The sequence below is a fragment of the Acanthisitta chloris genome, unplaced genomic scaffold, assembly GCF_000695815.1.
Source record: "Acanthisitta chloris isolate BGI_N310 unplaced genomic scaffold, ASM69581v1 scaffold9212, whole genome shotgun sequence".
Lineage (NCBI taxonomy): Eukaryota > Metazoa > Chordata > Aves > Passeriformes > Acanthisittidae > Acanthisitta > Acanthisitta chloris.
The window spans coordinates 79,871-102,369 of NW_008662665.1; the positions used below are offsets into that span (position 1 = coordinate 79,871).

General features: G+C 37.3%; 1 protein-coding gene across 1 annotated transcript in view; it reads left to right on the plus strand.

Moving 5' to 3' along the window:
* Positions 1 to 19,589, plus strand: part of WDR72 (WD repeat domain 72) — a 92,810-nt gene extending 73,221 nt beyond the window's left edge. The window contains exons 18-19 of the mRNA XM_009070686.1: positions 13,645 to 13,743; positions 19,534 to 19,589. Of these exons, the coding sequence (XP_009068934.1) occupies positions 13,645 to 13,743; positions 19,534 to 19,589 (155 nt within the window). The remainder of the gene's footprint in view (positions 1 to 13,644; positions 13,744 to 19,533) is intronic.
* The last annotated feature ends 2,910 nt before the right edge of the window (positions 19,590 to 22,499 follow it).

Below are 22,499 nucleotides of genomic sequence, written 5' to 3' on the forward strand. Positions count from 1 at the left end.
TTAAGAACTGTCTTGTACTCTTTATAGCTATCTTGTTGGCACATTAAGGAGTTTGTGGTTGGAGTGTTTTTTAATGAAAGTTAAACAAAGCCATTTGATATTGATGAAAAGCAGGTTAGTATTTAGCCCTGTGCAGAGTATGAAGTATGGAGTTTCTCTTGTTCATAAATATTGTGTGTATTGGGCAGGTATTCTGTAATTTTACACATAATGCTTGTTTGCTTCTACTTACACACCATGTTCCCAAACAAGCAGTCCATGTTTAGTACAGATAAGCTGTGTGGAGATGTCTCAGTACTCCCTCTGAATCTTTTAGAGATGACCCCATGTACTATGTGAGTTAACCTCAGGTCCTACTACAGCCTTTATTATCATGCAAACTCTGTTATAATCACAATACAATAAATATGTGACAGTTTGAGAAACACTTTCTGGTTTAGCACTTGCAAAGCACCCTAGCACATATCCCAGAGTACTTCACAAAGTGAAAAAAGGCATTTATCATTCCTCCTTATGAATGTTACATGCCCATGAAAGGTACTTTGCAGGAGGTGTGTGTACAGAAGAGACCAAGGTTACATTTCACAGTAGCATATCATAAAAACATTTTAAAGGTTCTAAAATTTATTTTTGAGAAACATGGAATTTTCTCAAACCTGGAAACAATGGAAACATGCCATTCCTGGAGATGAAAGAATCCAAGACTGCTAGAACTGAAAAGCAACTGTACAATAAAACTTACAGAGACATATTGAGAAGAAAAACATATAGAAAATAGTACTAAACAGATTACTGAAAAATTTTTATCTTCCTCTTTTAACAAACACTTAACTGCTCAGAGATTGACAAATCTTTATGTGTACCCATTGTGTCTTTACATGTACCTGTGGTTAAGTAGGGTTAAGTGCTAGAACTAAATGGACAAGGAGAAAGGACAATCCCTCTATTGTCTTTACATTGAGTGAAACTCCTTGAAATGTCAAAAGTAAAGGAAATTAATATATATCCAAAAGAGCGTGCAGTCCCAAAGAAAGTAGTAAAGAAAAATCTGCTCTTTAGGGGGTGACATTGTAAGAATAATAAATAAGACAAGAAGGAAAGCAAGCCCAGACTATTCATTTGCAGTCTGTAGCTGTCTTCATGAGCTAAAACAAACCAGGCGTTGGTTCTTCTAAGCCACAATTTAACTTTCCTTTAGCTCTGAATTACTAATTCTCTGGGAATGGAGCCTGAAGTGGCAGCTGTGAATGCAACTATAAAAGTGTCAGATAGAGATAATGTCTTTTATAATAACACAGTATGGTAATAGTGCTATGATCCCCATGTTTTAATCCTGAATTTAACACTTCTCATTAAATCACTGGAATAAGAAGGTCAAGGCTATATTTTGGAGCTTAGAGTTTACTAGCGTTATTTTGGAAAAGATTAAACAGATTCCAGAGCGCCAGTTATGCCTGAACTTATTTGAACTCTTTTGAACATAGTTAGGGAAAGTCACATCTTACTTCTATACTATCTGTTCTTATCTTTTTCACGTAGCCATTAGAATTTCTACACTTCTTGCTTCTTCTCAGCCACCTTGGTCAAACGCAGGTGGTGGTAAATCAAGAGCAGCTCTATTGCTTTTTACAAAAGTACACCTAGTCAACACAGAGGTGAACTCAGCACCCTGAAAAGGGAGTGAGCATTCTGTGATTTGTTTTACAAGACTGCTGTGTTCTCTGTTAATTATGCTACAGCCATTGCACAGTGCTTTTGAAACGGCCGTCAAGGTCCTGCTGCACATTTCTACCTTTTTTTGTGCAGGAGCCCTTTTGGCATTTCCACTTCACTCATCTTACAAGCTGGAGTGCAACCTTCAGTGATCTTCTGAACTGGCAGTTTTGTTTCCTGAAACACTAAATTTGCTTTTATCCTTCCATATGCAGAAGAATATATATGACTGTCCCTAAATTGACCTCTGATTGTGCAGACAAGTTGGTAGTTGAAAGCATATAGGAACAGAAACAAATCAACCAGTAAAAGAAAATAACAGCAATGCAATTTGAAGTACCTGCAGGAGACAGGTAGGACACTTCCATATGGAATTTCTTGTTGAGGACTGGATCATCTCCAAAAAGTCAGTGTATGCCTACCTTTTCTGTGTGCAAATTGGAATATAGATGTTCACAAATAAATGATGCCCTGGTACAGGTAGATTTCAGAATACCTAAATAAAGATATTCCAGATATTTTTATGAGATATATTGCAAAAATAAATAGAAATATTTGCTTTCAGAAGTAACAAGAAACTAATGATTAGACATTAATGAAAAATCAAATTCTAATCAGTGAACTCCATGATAATACAGCCAGTGAATGTAATGTTGTTTCACCAACCTTCATCATTTTACAGTAAATCTTATGATACCTTGTGTGTTTCTCCTGAAAGTCCCAATCCATATGGCAAAGGGATAGTTTGCAAGTATTGCTATAAGCAAATTCCTCTTCCTGATGAATAAGGGCTCAACACTCAAACAGGCTAACACTTCAAAAAAAAAAAAGTCAAAAAAGAACCCAAATAAAACTTATTTTTCTCTTTGTCCTTGTACATCTGGAGGCTTGAGTCTTATGCTGAAAATGGGCAGTACCAAAACTGATTGCATTTTAAATATGGCAGCATTGAGCACCATTCTCCTGTTACATTTGATCAACCTTATTTAAGCAAAGCACAATGAACTGGACATTTTAAAATATCCTGGCTCATGTCCATCTGGATTGTTTCTGCCTCACACTGACACATAAGGCCTAAATGCATCAAAGAGACCGTGGAACAGCTCACACTTGAGTTACTTCTTTGCTCTTTATGCCCCCATTGGTCCCTAACTGCAGTAAGAACATGGCCTTGCACAATGTCTCACCTGTCAATAGCAGATCACCTGTACTTTTTGGAATCTTGCTCTTTAGTTCCTCACACATGTGGTTTCACACAGCCTCTGAAGCACAGAGACACTTGTCAGTCACCTCCTCAGATGCCCATTTTCTTGGATGTGCCTGTAGTGGCTGTCTTGCCTGTTTATTACCTGTCTCAAAGCAGAGGGTCCAGGCTCTTTTGTCCACTGACAGAGAAGTCTTGCTGATGGCCTGAAGAATAAGGTTGAGCGTAGGTGGAGTGAAGGTGCAGTCTTTTACCCATTAAGTACTTCACAGCTTCTTGCTTATCTACTCATTTGAAGGAGTGCCACATTTGTTTTCTGGATATAAATCCAGTGATGCTTAAACAGGAGAGTCTGTTTCCCAAACCTGTGTCTGTTTTGTGGTAGCTGGAGCAGGTGGTCCACATTCATTACCAATATCATCATGTATCATCCATCAGTTCAACAATGCACCTTTTTGATACTTATACATAGCAACAAATACTGCTTATTAATTCACAGAATAGCAAAGTCCAGATTTAATTCTCAGTTGCATCAGGAGAGTAGCTGCCTTGAAATTAATCTAGACTCATGCTTCTATAACACAGGCCAGAATCACAAAACTGATTTCCAGCTACAAAAAGCAGGAACAGCAACCCCTAGTAATTGGTGTTTGAGAAAAAATACAGAATTACATGAATTTTTGAGATGTTAGTTTTCTGCCCTAAACACCAGTTTGCAACAAATCTTAACCATGTAAGTGGAAATTATTAATTGAATCCTGTGCCACTGAGAATCATGCATAATGTAACACGACTACTGCAAACAGTTCTCTCCTGATCATTTAAATTTCCTTCTTGCTCTTACCGACATGAGGAGCCTGTATTTGAAGTAGTCCCTGATGAGATTTTGCCTTTACATCCTTAGAGAATGTCCTTGTGCATATTTATAGGACAAAGTAGAAGGATTACATATGTGGTTTTTTTGCTTTTAGGGTATTAAGTGTAATAATTTTTAAAATACATACCTTGGCACAATATGATCACCTCAAAAATCTTTTGACTGTATAGAAAATAAATGGTCTAATGCTTTGAGCCTTTAAGTACTAATACTATGATTGGGTCATGTGCATGAGGTAGCCACTTTTAAAATGAACATGCAATTCCCTCTGAAAAATAGGATTTCCATACCTTCTATTAATTTTCATGAAGAGGATTTTAGTAAGCAGCCCACTCTATAGGGCAGGGTTATTTCTGTAGCACTGTCATGTTAGTGGTGAGAAGAGATATGTTACTCCATCAGCACTGCTAATGTTCCAAAAGGCAATTTGTTTAAAGGACGGGGACAGAGGAGGAGGGAGTGGACTTCACAAATTAAAAACTACACAGCAGTTTCACTGCAAACCATCTACTAGTCATACAGTGCTATCCAATTAATCCATTACTCTTAGAAGAGGAATCCCTGTATATCCAGGTACAATCCTTGCCAAATATCTGGACACAATCATAGGCTTTTAGGATTACAAGTAACATAATAAAGGATAATGATCAAAAATTAAGCACACCAATACTGAGTGCTTGGGTTTACTGGACTTGCCATGTGCACTGTAAGGCAGCAGTCTGTTAGGTTTAAAGTGAGATTAAGGAGTTGTGTAACCTGCAATTATGCTGTTTTTCATTAAAAAAATAAGATGATTTGGCTCAGTAGGGCCCTTCCTTATATTTACCTCTGTTTAATTGGATTTGGAACTGCTTAAACATCCTTGAGTTGGAGCTTATAAGAAGATGATCCCAGCTGTTTTTCAAAGCTTAAGACAGCAGGCAGACAACATGATCATGTCAAGACTCATACTAAAGCCTTAATCCTACTTTTTCATCAACTAGCACTACAGCTGAGTCTTTAACCTCCTAAGTACTAAATGTGCTTTGGATCTCACAATACATTTGCTGTCAAATGTTGCTCCCTAATAATATTAATTTTTGCTTCCTTTCTGGAAAGTACTTTAAAGAATAGTCTCTGTCTATCTGAATTTGGTGAGCTGTGGTGCATGCCTATATCTTCAGTCCTTTTATTCTCAGTTCTTTTAAAAATGCAATTTATAAACTTGCATGTATAGAAGTCTGTGTTCCCTGTGGAGGCAAGGAAATGCATTGACATGTACCTCACATTTTTGTAATGTAAAACCAAGTATATTGGTAACTGTTTTTCATTTTGCATGAATTACTAGATAGAATAGTTTCATTTTCAATAGGAAAGAAATGACAGTGACTTTAGTTTTATTCCTTTAGCCTGTTTCCTAGGAACTGTTACCATGACCAAAAGAAAATTTTCCAGATTCCTAGGCTCAAAACCTGCTAACCAGTGCGTTATTTTCTTTAGTAATCCTAGTGTTGCATAGAGATTCAATGTTCTAATGAGTTAATCTGTGCTCCTCAACCTTTTTCTTTCTCTTTTCTTTTCTTTTCTTTTCTTTTCTTTTCTTTTCTTTTCTTTTCTTTTCTTTTCTTTTCTTTTCTTTTCTTTTCTTTTCTTTTCTTTTCTTTTCTTTTCTTTTCTTTTCTTTTCTTTTCTTTTTTTTTCTCCTCTGTCGGATAGTGCTCCGATTTGTCCTAGTGACACAGGGCTGCCAGCAGGAAAGCAAGCGTAGTTAATGCTCAGCTGCTCAAACCAGTCAAGCAAGCTAGCAAGTCCCAGCTGTGCTACTTGATGTTTTTTGATTGCACCTAGTCCTCAATCTGTGAACTGTTTTCTGGACTTAGATTCATCAAGCTCTGCCGCTTTAAAAACTCATGCAGGCAGGCATCCTAGGATATGCCATTATAAGCTGCTGCCAGGGGATCTTCTAGGAGATAAATGGAATCTGTGTGAAGTAAATTAGTGTGAACCAGTCAATCTGTGTGTCAGCCTTGAGCCACATCCATGTGTAACTAGCTTGCTGACTGAAAAGTCCAGTGTCTTTTGCCAATCAGAGGTCTCTGCCACCAGGAAGCAGTCCTATACAACATTAGTTTCTTGGAATAATGCCTGTTTGACCAGCTAGTGAAACTCTTCAGTATACAGTACTGTACTGCTTGAGTTTACTTATTGCTTACAATTGAACTGAAAATCTTTTAAAGTCAGATAACATTTTAACAGTAGGGAGCATCACAGAAATGTCTTGGAAATAAGTACTTCCACTTTCCTACAGCAGCCATTCAGCGGAGTCATGCTGTGCTGCAGTTGGCTTTACCTCCCTATCAGTAATACATCTTCAAGGCCATAATGCAAAAGAATAACAATAATCTGGCCAGAAGAGGTTAATAAAGAGATTCCATGTATATTTTTTTCCCATGGATTAAGCTATTTGGAGAGCTTTGATCGAGAGACAGGAAGGGTATGCAAGTTATAACACTCTCATTATGCAAAGGGATGTGTCGGTGTCATAACTGTGCTGCACACTTTTGTCTCATTTGGTTTCAACAGCAAATCGAGGTAATCTACAGCACAAATTTCTCTGTAGAAAGGGACTGAACCAGAATCCTCTGAAAATGTCTTTGTTAATGATTTTAGACTTGAACACCAAAGCGATCTACTTTCATGAAAATAATGATGTCAATACTGCCAATAATGCAATTTTTAACATAGAAAGTTTCTTTTTAACATAGAAAGTTTCTTTCTTTCTTTCTTTCTTTCTTTCTTTCTTTCTTTCTTTCTTTCTTTCTTTCTTTCTTTCTTTCTTTCTTTCTTTCTTTCTTTCTTTCTTTCTTTCTTTCTTTCTTTCTTTCTTTCTTTCTTTCTTTCTTTCTTTCTTTCTTTCTTTCTTTCTTTCTTTCTTTCTTTCTTTCTTTCTTTCTTTCTTTCTTTCTTTCTTTCTTTCTTTCTTTCTTTCTTTCTTTCTTTCTTTCTTTCTTTCTTTCTTTCTTTCTTTCTTTCTTTCTTTCTTTCTTTCTTTCTTTCTTTCTTTCTTTCTTTCTTTCTTTCTTTCTTTCTTTCTTTCTTTCTTTCTTTCTTTCTTTCTTTCTTTCTTTCTTTCTTTCTTTCTTTCTTTCTTTCTTTCTTTCTTTCTTTCTTTCTTTCTTTCTTTCTTTCTTTCTTTCTTTCTTTCTTTCTTTCTTTCTTTCTTTCTTTCTTTCTTTCTTTCTTTCTTTCTTTCTTTCTTTCTTTCTTTCTTTCTTTCTTTCTTTCTTTCTTTCTTTCTTTCTTTCTTTCTTTCTTTCTTTCGACAGGTGAGGAGATGATATATACTCTAATTAAAAAAAGAAGCTCATTATTTAGTAAGCAACAGATTTGAAGGTTGCCCTTTACTAATTTTGTAACCTTTTTTTTGCTGTTGTCTCCTAGTTACTGGTTGGAAAAAAGAATGTGAGAGGGATAAATAATGTTGACCAAAAGCAATTGAATAATTCAGTCTTACATCATGTTTGATTAAAAGACACACTGCCACACTCCTAGGGAAACTGGAAAAAAAGAAATTTAGGCTTGGTAGTCAGTGAGGACATTGAGAAGTAAAAACAGTTTCTAACAATAGAAGAATTAATTTAAGGCAGTTTGGGATTATGTTTTCCTTTTTTAAATCCTCATAAGTTTTACAGAAGCTCATGTTTCAGAGCTGTGCAGTAAATGCTATGTGGGATTTTATGGGAAAGTATTTTATTTCCTGCAGCAGAACCCACTGAGACAAATTTAACTAGTTAGGTGTTTTATAATATATACTGCACAGAATACATGGACAGAATCTGGTATAAATCACAACTAAGATCAAGACAACTGCTTTAAAATTGAGTGAATGTTTCATTGCACTAATGAAACAAAAATGGGATGTCCTTTGAGAGCATAATTTGTTACATGCCATTATATTTTAGTTGAGAGAAGTAGGGAAGTCCCTCAGGGTGAATAAAACTTCGAGGTATATTGGGAAAAGAATCACTGAAAATTTCAGGTTTTCTGTCTGGAGGAATGTTACCCTTACAGATATGAGGAGGAAGGAAAATAGGCTTTCAGGTTTTTTCTTAATATATTAAAACCTTTCACACTTCCAGAAGGAAAATTGTTCTTTAGTTACAATTCACTTAGTGAGTGGTATGAGCTCTGTTTGCATGTGACTTCAGAGTGCAAGAACCAGTTCAGGCTACCCCAGGCACATGAGTTGGTAGCTCTGCAAACTGAGCACTGCACTGTGATATTAGGCCCTACTTCTGCATTCATTGCAATGGATTTAAAATACAGTACCTCCCACTTTGGTTCCAGACTGACTTGTTTCAAGGACAGCTCAAACTACCATAAGCTGCAGTGTTCACTTCAGAATAATATGTTTCTCTGGGTTAATTTCTTAACCTCTCTGTTTGAAAATCAAATGCAATGAAAACAGGACAGTGTGATATTTAAACATCAGAAGATAACAAACAGCCATTCCAATTAAATGGCAACTACACACGTTTTCTTAATGGCACTAAAAATTATGAAATGACCAGCAATTGATGTCTTCTGTCAGTGAGATGAATTAGTGGTTTAGTTCAATAAGGATGGGAACAGGGATCTAGACTGAGGTAGGATTAACTTTCTGCAAAGAGACAAGATGGGCAGAAAAAGGCAAGGTAACAGTTTCTCTGGAAAGAATCTGCATCACAAGCTGAGCATGAGTCAACAGCATTCCTGGGGTGGCAACTAAGGCAAGCACCACACCAGGCTCTGGGCAACCCATCATACCTGTGAGAGCTGTGAGGTAATCCTTGTGCTGTACTCAGCACTGGTGCCAACAGGGGCACATCCCCAGCTGGCCTGACTCCCTCCTGCTGGCACACTGCTCGCCAGGGAGTGTGCCACCACTGCAGTGGCAGGATGGTGCTCTGCACTGCCAGGTGTAACCTCAGAGTCTGGATCACTGGGGGCAGTGCTAATAATATTTCTCTTGCCATCTCATGAATGTGTTTCTTATAATAGTGAAATAATCTTACCATTTTTAGGTTGGCATCAAAATATGTGGAGAAAGCTAAGCAGGATAGTAACAGTCAACCTGGAAAAGAGATAAAACAAAGGACTGTTCAGTCACACGGGTCATGGAGAGAGTGTGCAGGGCTTGCACCTGTGCCTTTTCTCAAACAAGAATACATTTCACATGAATCCAATAGGGACTGGGCAAACAGACAAAGGGAGATGTCTGATTATGTGGTAAAACTGGAGCTTGCTGTGTTAAAGTGAGTTAGGGTGTGGGATGTTAAGGGTGCAAAAATTCCACATGTTTAAGGGAAAATTGAAGAAGTTTGTGGAACACAAATATGCTGTGAGTTATTACAGGAGGGTAAAAAGAAATTGTTTGAAATTCCCTGAGTTATAAACTGGATTTTAGGAGGAATTTTGGATGAAGTATTCTCTTATGGTTGTTAGACTCTTACACTGGTGTTATTTAGTCTCAGCAAGTACAGCTGTTCTTATGCTTTTCATTAGATTTTTATGATATCTGTGAAATGTGCTGTTAAAATAGTACTCAGAGCATTTATTGCTCCATCAACCTTCTTAGGTATAACACGGTAAGTGCAGCTCAGAAGTGACATTGCAGCACAATTGCTTTATCCACTTACAAAAATAAAAACATACCAGCATTCTGTTCCCCTTTGCAGCTTTTTTTTTTTTTTTGATGCAGTTTTATTTAGATTCAGGTTGCTTTGTGTTCCATATTGGACCTTAAATATATTTATCATCTGTAACCTATCTTGCCTAATATTTTTGAATGAAAAATAAATTTTGTTGCCCTATCTACTTGTTTTGGGTGACAGATAAGTTCTTGTTTTCTCTGCAGACAGACTGTCTTTAAGTCACTAATTCACCTTATCAATAACTTGGGCACCTTATAAAAAAATGCTAAGTGGTTTATTCACCTGTGTTATGTAAACTTCTTTCTCCAATGTGTCTACCCTCTGAAAACTGGTGTGCAGAGCAGATTATTTAGACTTTAGTGTGTGATATTTCTAGAGTGGAACAAGGTTTTTCAGAGTTTAAACCAAATGTGCAGAAATAAATGACGGTCATGAGTTCTTGCTGAATTTAGTGATTAGTCTATATTCACAAAGAACAGCTGAACATTCAACAGTTTGTTCACACACAAACTGTTCTTTAAAGACTGATCACCAATCAGACTGTGATATCTTTTCGGACATATCTTTTTTTTTATATGAAATAGTTTCAAATATTTTGAAACTATATACCATGTGTATATACTATATATCATATTTGTATACTAAATTCAAGGTCGTTTGCTGCAATGAAATATGTCCTTTTACCTTACTTCCATGCTAACAAAGGTGATTTCTACTGTCCATGCAATGATTGAAATTATATTGCACTGAATAGAAAGAAAACATTATTTGAATTATAACATCAGAACTGTTTTTTTCTTAACATTTCCTCTGACTTGTATACTTGGGGCTCATTTATTCTCCATTTATGTCACTTTGGCTACACAGATTAGCTTTTAAAGGGTAGTAAATGTAATTTAAGGTGCATTTAAACCCAAAGCAGGACAGAGGATCCTCTGAATAAAGATCACACTGTTTATGTTTAAATAACTTAAATCCCATCAGTACCCTTGGTATAAGAAATTCAGAACAATATTTCTCCTAGTGATAGTTCAACATAAAGTCCTACTCCCCTAAGGGAGCATGCAGTAAGGTAGGTGTCAGTGTTGAGATTTTTTTCTTCATATTTTTTCATGATTACATAATGCCATTTTTTACTTTCACTCTTTATTTGGGCCAGACTGTACTTTCCTTATTTTTAACTTTTCAATTCCCTTTGTTCTTTGATGATATTTTTAAGAAACCTTCCTTTTCAAATTGAGCATGTAGCATGATGTTTTAAAAAGAAAGATCTGAAGGTCTTTGCCCCTTTCTTGCTCACTGTGTACACTCATTGTGTAACTTCCCAAACCAGGGTCTTGTGAAAGTTTATTTGCCTGAGTTTTGCTTAGGGAGGTATGTGTACTTCTGAGTAAGTGACATGGCTAAGATCCACATTCCTCACCTGCACTGGTGATCTGATCCTAGCCTGTCCCAACCTGTCTCCTGGTTTTCTGAAACATGTTCCTCCCTCCCTTCACTTACACCTGCTGACTTCTCTGTCGACTGTTTCTACACAAGTTGTCTAGAAATCTTCCTCTCTGTCCCCATGAAAACCCTTTCCATCCATTCTTTCCATTCCCTTCAAACTGTTCCAAATGACTTATTGACACCAGCTATTGCTGCAAGTGTTTCATGCTTTTTGGCATTTCACAGCCATATCAGTTCTGCCTGCTATCCCTTTTTTTTTCATTTTTGTCTTTCTTGGCTTTAATGACTCCATCCTATTCCAAGTTTCCCCCTATCTCTGCAGTATTTACTCAGACATAACAACTGGAGATCCTCTTCTTTTGCTGTCCTGTCTTAATTCCTTTCTTGTTTGCTTCACACCTTCCTCCTGATATACCGCATCTGTGTATGGACCTGCTTCTAGCTGTCTTTTATTCATTATGCTCAGTTACTTCTCAGCTGAATGTTGTACATTCCCTAAAAACACTGCTCAGTGCTGCATTGTTGCAAAATCCAGCAGGTGAGTTTAAGACATATGACTTCTGCTGACATGGTCTGGGGCAGACCCCTAGTCCCATTCAAGAAGTCCCATTCAATTGCAGCACTGACTTCCAGCAAGGGAAGACCCTGCCAGCTCCTACCTGGGACTGGTGCTGTGGATGTGTCTCCCCTCCTTGGTTCACTGTGAAAGTTCTTTACTAGGTGAAAATACACAATTAATTTTGAAAGGCTGATTTGGAATTTTTGGTCACTGCTCTGTGACTAAAACAGACAGATCTTGTGATTTTCTGCTTTCTCTGCAGAGGCAGAGCCATACTTTTTGTTTTCTCTCTTTTGTCACAGGATACTCAGTTGGAAATTTTCCTATTTCTCTACTTTAGAGTAGTTCTGACTTTTAAATTCATGCAGCTGTAATGACTCAGCCTATCACTCAGTACAGTAGGGCTGACTCCACTGGAAGAACTGTTTTAGAAAAAAGTGTTTAAATAAATTTAGCACAAAATATTTTAAAAATATAATATGCATATTTGTATATTCCATTTGTTCTTTTTTGAGATGGGAATCTTGGCCTTCAGTGTATTTGAAAATTATTTGAATTTCATAAAAATCATAGAAAAGCACAGATATCTTTGAAGACATTTCTTCTGCACATGTCATAGCATTTTCCTGTGTGAACAGGAACATTTAGTATTTGATACTGTAAGTTGTTCTTCAGTGTCAACTCACCTCATGCAGATTATCACATCAACACTTTCTGCTTTACCTGGGCAGGGACTTATGAACTGGTTAGTTGACATCCAAGGCAGAACTTTCAAGCAGCATTTGCTGACTGTTTTTCTAGGTGAGATACATGGTGTCACTACCACAGACTTTATTGTTTATTGTGTTTTTCTTATTTTTTAATCTTCCATGTGGATCTAATTCCACAGTTGTACTGAAGGCCTGATTCCTTAAACGGGCTCTGTGTAGATGCAGGAGCCAAGAATGATGGAACCTTTTGGTGACCTGGGATCAATAGCTGCAAATCCATGGAAAGCTCAGAGCACTGAAGTGGAATATGTGTCTTTTTCGGCTCCTCATGTCTGCATAATGCCCTGAGGCCTTGTTGATTCACTCATAATTTTGGAAAATTTTAATAGGTGTTTAAATGACATAATCCTTCAGCAAATATTCATTTGGCTTAAAAAAGATTTAATCCATCAAAATTTATAAGGGAAGAAATTTTTAGGTTTTGAAAAAGGACAAAACTATACTGAGATTGTGTATAGCCCTTGGTATTCCCGTCCACATGGAAGTTTGGAACTTTGCATATCTAGTTTTCTAGATATTAGGAAAAAAGAAGTGTTTCCTAGTCACTGCAATTGTCCTAAGAAATAGGAGCAGCTAATAGTTCTAATGGGACAGAAAAACTGAGATCTAGTCTTTACTGTGCTGTTCTGTAAGGTATTGTTTAACAATTGTACTTCCTCTTCAAGCTGTATTTGTGGCTCCACACAGAGCTATGAAGCAGAAGAGAGGGAAATGGACATTGACAAGGAAAATACCTCTCTTCTGCTCAGAAGAAGTTATGTGGGATTTGTTCAAAAGCCAAGTGAATTAAAAAGTCATATATAAAAAAATAATTGCTTCCCTGAAAATATTTCTCTGCTCTGAAATGAAAGTGTTTTTAGCTGTTAAGTGAAAGATGTAATCAAATTTGGTAATCTCTAAACCACAACTCAGTCTGGGTTCACTGCACTTTGGAATTATTGCTGATTTTCTTACACATCTTGTTCCATGCAATGTATTTTCATCTTAAAATGAACACCATTTCTCTCACTGGTGAATGACTTCAGTAATTACAAAACCACCTAATTCATCTTTTATGTTGTTTACTGGCTTCTTCAGTGAAACAGACAAGCACTTTTTTATGACTTCTAAATTATTGTATTATTTTAGGGTTCTATAAGAGTAAAATGGTTTTCTACTTCAGAGGGATCTCATTTTAGCCCATGCCTCAAACTTCACCCTGCATGAATTCTTGTCTATAGATTTTTCAACTGTCCTGTGGTTGCATATGAGTAGTTTCAGTTTCTGTTTTATTTCAATCTATTATTTGTGTTTACAAATTATGTCTTCAGCATTGAAAGCTCTGCAGAAAATCAGGAAGTGTTGGTTTCTGCATGCATTACATTTCTCCCTCCCTGTGTTTTTATTCTTTATTTCTCCAGCCAGTGTGCTGAAGCATGACAAGAGCTCCAACTCAGCAAACTTCCAAGATGTGGAGGATATGCCTGACAGATGTGTCTTGGAAGAGTCTGAGAGTCCAGGTGAGAGGCATTTAAAGACAGTCACCAAGTATCAAGTGATAAATCTGACACAGCTTTTGGGTCTGTAAAAAAAAGCACATTGTAATGCTATTTCCTTTTTAGCAGCTGCAATGTCAAATTAATGGTCACCTCCAGGGGTCAGAGTGTGGAGCTGTTATCCTTTCCTCTTTCATCAGGAATTCAGGTCTTAGAAAGGATAAAGGCTTTATGACCAAAAAGAAAGCTGACACTACTAGTTCATTATAATTAGTTTTGGACTACAGTGCTTACTTAATATGTGTACAATGTCTGACCCTTCGAAGGTAGTGTGAGATTATGAAAAATTAGAAGTACTGTATATACTGCAGCTGAATGTAGCAGTGGACATTCAAACACTGTATCTCTGGAGGAAAGCAAATTGGTGGCATTAAATAGCTTGATTCTTTCCTTTAAATCAGCTCACAATCATTATTTCATTTTAATGACTCTTAACATTGATTCAGCTAAATACAGGAACATCCATAAAGTGCATCCTTTTTGGTGACCGAAAGATTTATCTTCATGTAGTTTCATTATCTTTCTCGTTATGGAACATCTACAAAATTTATTAAATGAATCCCAAAAGGAAACAATTAAATATAAATTGTATCGAGTCACAGCTGATTAAAAACATTCTGTGCGACTAAATACTAAGATCTTTTAAGCAAACTGGGAGCTTGACCCACGTACACCAAACACATAACCTGCACACAGTCCTCATTAGTGAAAGAGTTAAACATCTTTCTTCACTTGGTATTTTCCTCCCCTGCTTTATCTGGTTTCTGTGTACCCTCCTGCATCTTTGTGTGCTGATCCGTGTATCATATTTTTGATTCATCGTCTCTGCGGCCTGTCAGCTTAGTTAAGAGATTTCCAAATCTTGCAGCCTGTGCTGACAGGGGGCAGCTGCCAACAGTCCCCTGATCCTTCCCCAAGGAACACTGCTGAGATTTAATTTTCAGTCAAAGGGTGCAGTCTGAAATCCATGTCAGGTCCCCTAAGTCATCTCAGAACCCAGATAGGACCCATGTCTGGGGGATTATATTTCAGCACACTCCACTCCTCCAAGATTCCTTGGGAGTTCAAGTGCTGTCATATACCTGATTTGAACTACATTCCCTTTTCATCTTTTCCACAGAAATGAACACCAGTATATGTTACAATAATTGAAACCAATGAATTGTAAATCTGTATTCATTTTAAAGCCACATAGACTTGGAGTCAGTGTTGTACAGCAGAAACCAACATGAGATTTAGAAAGAAATAGATAATCTACTCAGGAAGGAGCCAAGTTTGACTCCTACAATCTGCTGTGTGTAGCACCTCCCTCAGAAACTATCTATAATCCCTTCAGCAATGATTATGGGTGGAAATGTGAGTTGTCCAAGATTTGATCAGTTCTGAAGTGAGAGAGAATTAAAGCAAGGTGGCACCAAAGTGTTCAGGTGACAATTAATGTACCTGAAAGTTAACATTAAGTTTAACCTGAAATTATTTCTGACTGGCAAAGTGTACCTGCTTGGATGGAAACTTGTATATCCAATCCCACACTCTGCATATCTGTGTGAAGTAATGGAAAGAATAAAAGCCTGACAGGAGGTGAATATTGACTGGCAAAAATACATGTTGATAAAGCATCTAAACTTAAAAACTGAGTTCCAATCGGTCCATCTGACATCATTAAACTAGTAATAAACAATGAATTACTCTGGCTTTTGTTTCTGTCCATTCCTGCATTTTAAGACATCTTGTCTTATAGGTCTGAAAACCTCAGGAGATTTCACTACTGGTCTCACTGCTTTCCACTGAGAATTTGTGGCTTGGTTGTCATGGAGACATCGTATTTCTCCAAGAATTGCTCATATTGATCCGTGGACAGGCGTAAATGGCCAGGCGAATGTGAGGAGTAAAGGGGGTTGGGCAGTACTATAAAATGACCAGAGGTTATGGGTCGGAAATAAGCTCATAGCAAACACTTAGGTAAAGAGAAAGAAACAGTTTCATTTTGTTTCAGGATTTCGTTTTTGCACTTTATGCCATTGTCTTCTTTCACTATAGACTGAAAGAAACTTGTTAGTCACTTGTCATGTCAGATCTTTGGTGCTTGTCCTGACACAGCTGTCAGCCTTCCAGCTCTGTGCAGTTCAGGGACACACAACAAAGAGCTAGGAACATGAATTATTTATTGCTCCTTGTGCGGATGAAATTCTGTGATAAGAAATTAAGACACTTCTGACAGAAGTGCTTGTTTGAAACGAAAGATTTGGTAACACAATACATTTACTTAAAGCTTACCATTTACTTTTAGTAGCAAACATTGAAACAATAATATGACATTCAGTTGGCTATGATTTTCTCAGGTGCTTTAGCTTTGAATCATGGAATCTGAGGATGCCTGGGAGGTCAGCATTTGGTTTGATGAACCTGTGACTTTAGAATCTCTCTCACACATATTCAAAGTCTTGCTGGGCAAACTTACAAACTTAATGTAGAAGTTTTTAATAACAAATCTGCATATGTGCTTTGCAGAGTCTCTTGTGCTTCACTTACAAGGTGTTGTCTTAGGTGCAAAAGTGATGTTAAGAAATAGATTTCTTTTATTATCTCTTCTGATGAGGAAAAGGTGAAAATATGTCCATATACTTGCAAGGAATTTCAGCTGTTCCTAGAAAGACTTCTTTATTACAATTTGTACCAGAATCAGGAAGGCTATAGAGCAGCTGTTAACACATATATCTGTGTGTTGTGTTTTTCAGTGGTGAAAGGTGCAATCTCTAACCTTGACATTAGACTGAGCTGTATTTTCAGGAACCTTTGTTTGCTAAAATCATATAAAGCTTACTCTGCCTTACTTTCACATTTCTATATGGCTACACATGTTCTCACTGCTCTGGTTGTGAGCCTCCAGCAGTTGTAGCAAAGGCATATACTCAGATGAATAGCAGGAGTCCATTTGACTACCCAAGACACCAATCCGAGATTTACCTGTGATTTCTTGTGTTCAATGTGTGATCTGAACTACTCTCAGATAGGTAATGAAACCCCTCAACCTGCAGTTTTCTCTTGGATAATTCACAGTAAACACTTTTCACATGTGATGGACACAGGTAAATATCAGACTGCAGTTTCTTGTCTAAGTGAAATGGATTTTAGTTGCTCCCTTCATGCACCTACAAGCTGCCATTATCTGTGATAGTGGCTCATGTCTATTTTAGCCCCCACACAGAGGAGATGCTGGGCTTCTCTCCCAGATGCCTAATAGTAGGTTTATCACTGCCATTTTTCCCCACATGCTGAGGACTACTTCTGTTTGACATGCAAAGCCTTGGTTTTTCAAACTCGTCTCTGCTCCTGCCTTGAACATAATAATCAGATAAGAATTACAACAGCTTTTTGTAGAACTTGAGTTTTAATCATATCAACCCCCCATAAAGAATTCACTATCACTTAGAGTGCTTCTTTGTATAACTACATATTCCCAGCAGTGTTTTCCATTTTATCAGGCAAATTTTCCACATTTAGGGAAACTGAGAAAGAGGCTGAAAGTGAGTGTACACAGATGTGTAAGTCAGACTTCTAGGTCTGAGATATTCACCTACATTTACTTGTACAAACGGTGGTGGAAAATTTACCTCTCCAGAGACATGTTTACATCTTGTCCAAAGGGAGTTGCTTGAGATGTGCTCTGAATTTTGTCAGTCAAAGTCCAAGGTTGTAGCAAGACTTGACACAACCCGAGGTGTCCTAGCTTTCCTATGTAGTGCAGTCCCATGAAGGAGGCTTCTGCAAGTGCAGCTCTTATGGGAAAAAGAAATAGATTTGAGCTGAAGTTAGAAGAAACCCTGTAGACACAGGTGCCCCTTCCCTCTTATTTCCCCTAACAGAGACACCACAGTAGAGTAGGAAATAGACTATTACTTCACTTGGTAATAGGTGGAAATTGAGCCTCCCTAATAAAGATTGAGCTGGAATCTGTAGATGGAAAATATAGAGCATTTTCCATCTCTTGGATGGAAATGATGTAAATGGTAAGAACCCCATTCGCTCATGATCTTCAGTAGCCAGACAGTCTGTGCCTGAGTCAGGGGGTCCCTTCTACAGCTCATGATCTCTCCCGTCCCTTCATTCCAAAAACATTACACATATTGAACTTTTCCCTCCTCAACTTTTCACTTCTCCAGGACAGAATGTATTTCTGGGTGCATAACAGATAATAGGGAAAATTCGAGCAGTTTTCAGTCTTGGTTAATTGCTGGGAAAGATCTTTGACGGCTCCTGTAATGCACTCTGTGAGAGACAGAGCTGCAGCAGATCTAAATGAAAATATATGAAGAAGAACAGATTCTTATTAGCCACAGTGTGCTTAAAATTACAGTACTAAAAGTGTGACTATCTTGTTATCAGGCAAGTTATAATTACTGTACCAAATATTCACTTCCCAGCTCCAAATTCCATCCACTAAGGAGTGTTGCTTAAAACAGCACTGTGTCACCTCTATGGCTGTTAATCAGAACAGGTAGAATGTAAAAGTAAATATTCAGTAAATTTCCAAGTACAAAGCACTCTGGAAAAGCATGATTTGCTCTTTCCACATTTACATCTTCATGAAAAGCAGGAGGCAGTAAATGAGGACAGACTTGGGAATAGGGTACTGGAGACTGTTGCTGCTGATGATGCATGGAGCATCCTTCCTAAGAGGATGCAAGGTAGGGGCAGCCCACTGATCACAGGCACTGATAGCCCATTCTGCTCAGGGACTGTGTAGAACATGTTAGTGCCTAGGAATTATTCCAGAAAGAAATTCTGGAATTTGCAGTGTAGGAACAGATGAATCCATGATCATTTCACTGCAGTAGATGTAGTGTCACATCCTGTCAGTGTTCTGGGTTACTAGAATCATGACTCATATGGTTTGGTTTGGTTTGAGGGGTTTTTTGGTTGGTTTTTGGTGTGTTATTTTAATAATTAATCAAACTGTAAAGCCAGGAGACTTACACAATAGACATAAAGAAATGTTTCTCTTTGTCTGACAGATAGACAGAAAGTTCATAGCTTATATGATAAATTTACAAGATATCAATTAGAGTGGGAAAAAAATGTGTGTGCTGCTTTTTCAATGTTCATGTACTCATGAAAGGTTGGTATGTGTTTAAGCAGTGTTTCTACTGCAAGTCATATTCAAAATTCAGGTTGTAAATATTACCATACATCAAATAAGAAGAAAGCATGAAGGTAGAAATTGATGTGTTTTTCTGTGGAATTCTAAAAAGCCATGACAGAATTAAAATACCATGCCTTATCAGTATAACTTATTATTACTTCTGTTTACAACTATTGTAGGATTATTTCTGCTGAAAGAAAATGCATATGACTTGACAATTATATTTGCAGAGGAAATACAAACACCCTTTAACACCAAAATTATCTTTCTGCTGATCCACTGAAACATTTTCCTTTAAAACCAAAAAAGAAGCAGAAGTCTGTCCCAGAGAAGAGTCTTGTGGAATGCTGCACATTCTCTTGAGCTGTTTTGGGCTCCATATTGCTTCTTGTAGTATATCAATGATCATGTTAACAGTCTTCTGGAGGTAGATTTCTGGTATTTTTTAACACTAGCATGATGGTGCTGAAAGTTTTTCTTTCATTACAAATATTATAGAGTTTGTTACTCTAGAAAAAGATTGTAAAATAACTTCTATTTTAATTACAAAGTGTTGGCTATTACCTCAAAGTGTAAAATCACTAAGCCAGATGAATACTTTTCTTTTCCAGATGACACGAAGCCACATCCCTGGATATCTAAGGTGTGCTCCTGTAAGGTGTGTTAGAAAGAGCTACTTACCCAAAAGAACTGGAAGATGATGTCCAAGGACAGCCAAGAAATAGGACACATGTGGTGTGGACATGAAATGGTTTCTTATATTTATTATTGTATACCTTTAACAGTTCCATTTTAGAAGAAATAAGATCTATAAGATCAGTTTCTTATGGCTGATTTATTGGCTTCAATTCACACTTCCATTGCTAATAGATTTACATATATTCAACTCAGTTTGGATAGTTTAACATAGCAAATATCAACTCTTCAGTTTTAGATGATTTTCACTTGTTTGTGTGTTGATCCCAAATCTTTCAACTTTGGTTGACCTTTAATCAACCGCAACAATTTTAGTGTTGCTTTACATACATCAAATTTAAAATTTTCTCTCTCCTTGCTTCTGACTTTTATTACTAATAGCATTTTAACACTGAACTAAATGAAATGCATTTCAAATAATTAGAAAAAAATGCACATTTTGAATAAAACATGGAATATTTAGAAATAACTAAAATACAAAGAATGTTTTATGCACAGGAGAGGATGGGAAATTGGTAACAAATCTGGTCATGTCTAGGATGTAAATTTTCCTTTTCTATCAATGCTGCCATTGCCATCATCTCTAGAAATGTAGTACCAGTATGAAGTTGGAGAAGCCCATTGGAGTCCTCTTCTGGAATGGTACAACTTCATTGAACATCTGTTGGTGCTCATTGGGAAAACCAGCTATACATTCTTTTCTTTTTTTAAAAAAACTATATCATTAGGTTTGTAGAATATATGCAGCTGATTATGTTCATTTATCACCTAATGTTCTGGGAGATTCAGGCTGTTTTGACAAACAGTGGCTGCTCAGAGCAGTAAGTTCACTTTCAGTATTGCCAATAGTTGGAGTGCTAATGAAGACAAGGGGACTTGAGGATGTGCCTTTCTGGATCTGTTCCTTATGGTGGAAGTCCTGGTCTGATGTTATCCTTCGTAATTGTCATGTTATCCGTAAGCTGTCTTAAGTAGGAGAGTGGAGATTTCCTCCATTGGAAAAGTTCTCTAGTGATGAAAATCTTTCTTTCTAGTGGGCAAATGTCAGGGCTGCTGGAGTGATAAAACCAGATTTCTGTTGCCACACTATGGCTTGAATTTGGTGCAACAGGAAAGACATGAAGCCTTCTTTCTTCTGCTTCCTTATATCCCATGAGTCCATGTCCCTAAGTGCAGTGTATGGCAGTGAGGTCTTCAGAAACACTGTGTGGAAGAGCTTGTAAGAAGTAGTATTTTGGTTGTTTTCCAGCTAAAGAATGTGCCATTCAAATAGGCTGCAATCCAGAGAAGATAAAGATATTTAATGCTATTTTTCTGTGATTGTAAATGCCATGCCGAAAAATGGAATTTTTTAACGGAGAAATCACTGGGGTTTACACATTTGGTATTTTTCAGAAACAAATTTCTTTATTCTTAGAAGATATTTTCCTCTGTAAAATGTATCTTTTGTTCATATGCAGTTGTATTTGAATTATGGTGACTAAACAGTCTGAACGTTGAGTGTATGGCTTCATTCTTCCCCTTCTTGCTCTGAATGTGTGGAATGATATCATGGATTTGCTTATACTGGTACAACACAACTGAGAGCAGAGCATGTCTCCAGCTGAGATGTATCCTGCACTTAACTTTTATGGCAAAATCAGAGTTGCAAACCTCAGGAAGGTAAAAATAAAATTTTTAACATATCTACAGGAACTTAGTAGCCCTACAGGAGCCTTGCAGACAGTAAAAGAAATGATAAACAAAGGATGGGCCTGGCTCTCCCCTTTGCTACACATCCATGTAAACAGCCACATCCAGTTTGCTGCAGTAGTTTTCCATTGGCATTGAAAAGTCCCTTCACAACAAGCATCTCTGCTTTGCATTAGCATCTGCTTACTTGGGCCAGCTCTGCTCTGAGTGCCAGGGTGACAAATCTTTTTAAAACTCTTTCAGTTTTGTGTTCAAAGAGGTCTCATAGCTCCAGGAATCAGCATTGTCCATAACACCCGGCACTGCTGTAGTAGCAATTACATTTGTGCAACACAATATTTGATTGCTTGTCTTTAATTCTGCAAAGCAGTGCACATCAGCAGACTGCCAATACAGACAGCCCTCTGGAATGGTTTGTGCAGCGATGATTGGTGTTTGGCACATGCTTCTGCGTGCTTTGTGCTAATTATAATTACAGTATCAGTAAGGTAAGGCAAGAACTTTTTTATTAGGTACATTTATTTCCCAGTAAAGCAAATATATTTTGCATGTCTTCTGGATGTCTTTCAAACAACCAACTTTATAATATGTGCTCACGATGAACTCTCACTTAGAACAATCTTTTTGCAACGAAGTGACCATTTCAGAGCTGCATACAAAAATACATGTGAACCTCCTGCAGTAGTTTCTTGTAAGTCAAACTGAAGCAGCATTTCTATAAGAACTTGGTCTGATGTATCACTGCATTCATGCTTATGGAGATTGATTTTACAATGAAGTCACAAGGTAATTAAGAATGTATTTTTCTGTTGTGTTATACTGAAGGGATCCTGCCAAAAGGAGTAACACGCTAATATTTTAGAGTAGTCATATAAATTTTAGATATCAGGTAAAAAACTCATGAATATCTAAACTTCTTAAGGACTGTGGTGGTTTGGTTTGGTTTGGGGTTTTTTCCATTCAGAAGTCATAGGGTCCAATGAACTGTACAGCTCATACTGCAGTTTCACATTCAGGACAATTTCAGGACAATTTCTCCCCACTCCAGCCACATGCTTCTGTGTCTCCTCACTGATGTTTGCACTAGTGCTTGTGTGACCAGGCCATGTCAAGACATGCACTGGTCTCAGTGCAAAGACCAGAGGAGGAACAAGAAATTCAAGGAGAAAACGTGGCACAGTCCACACAT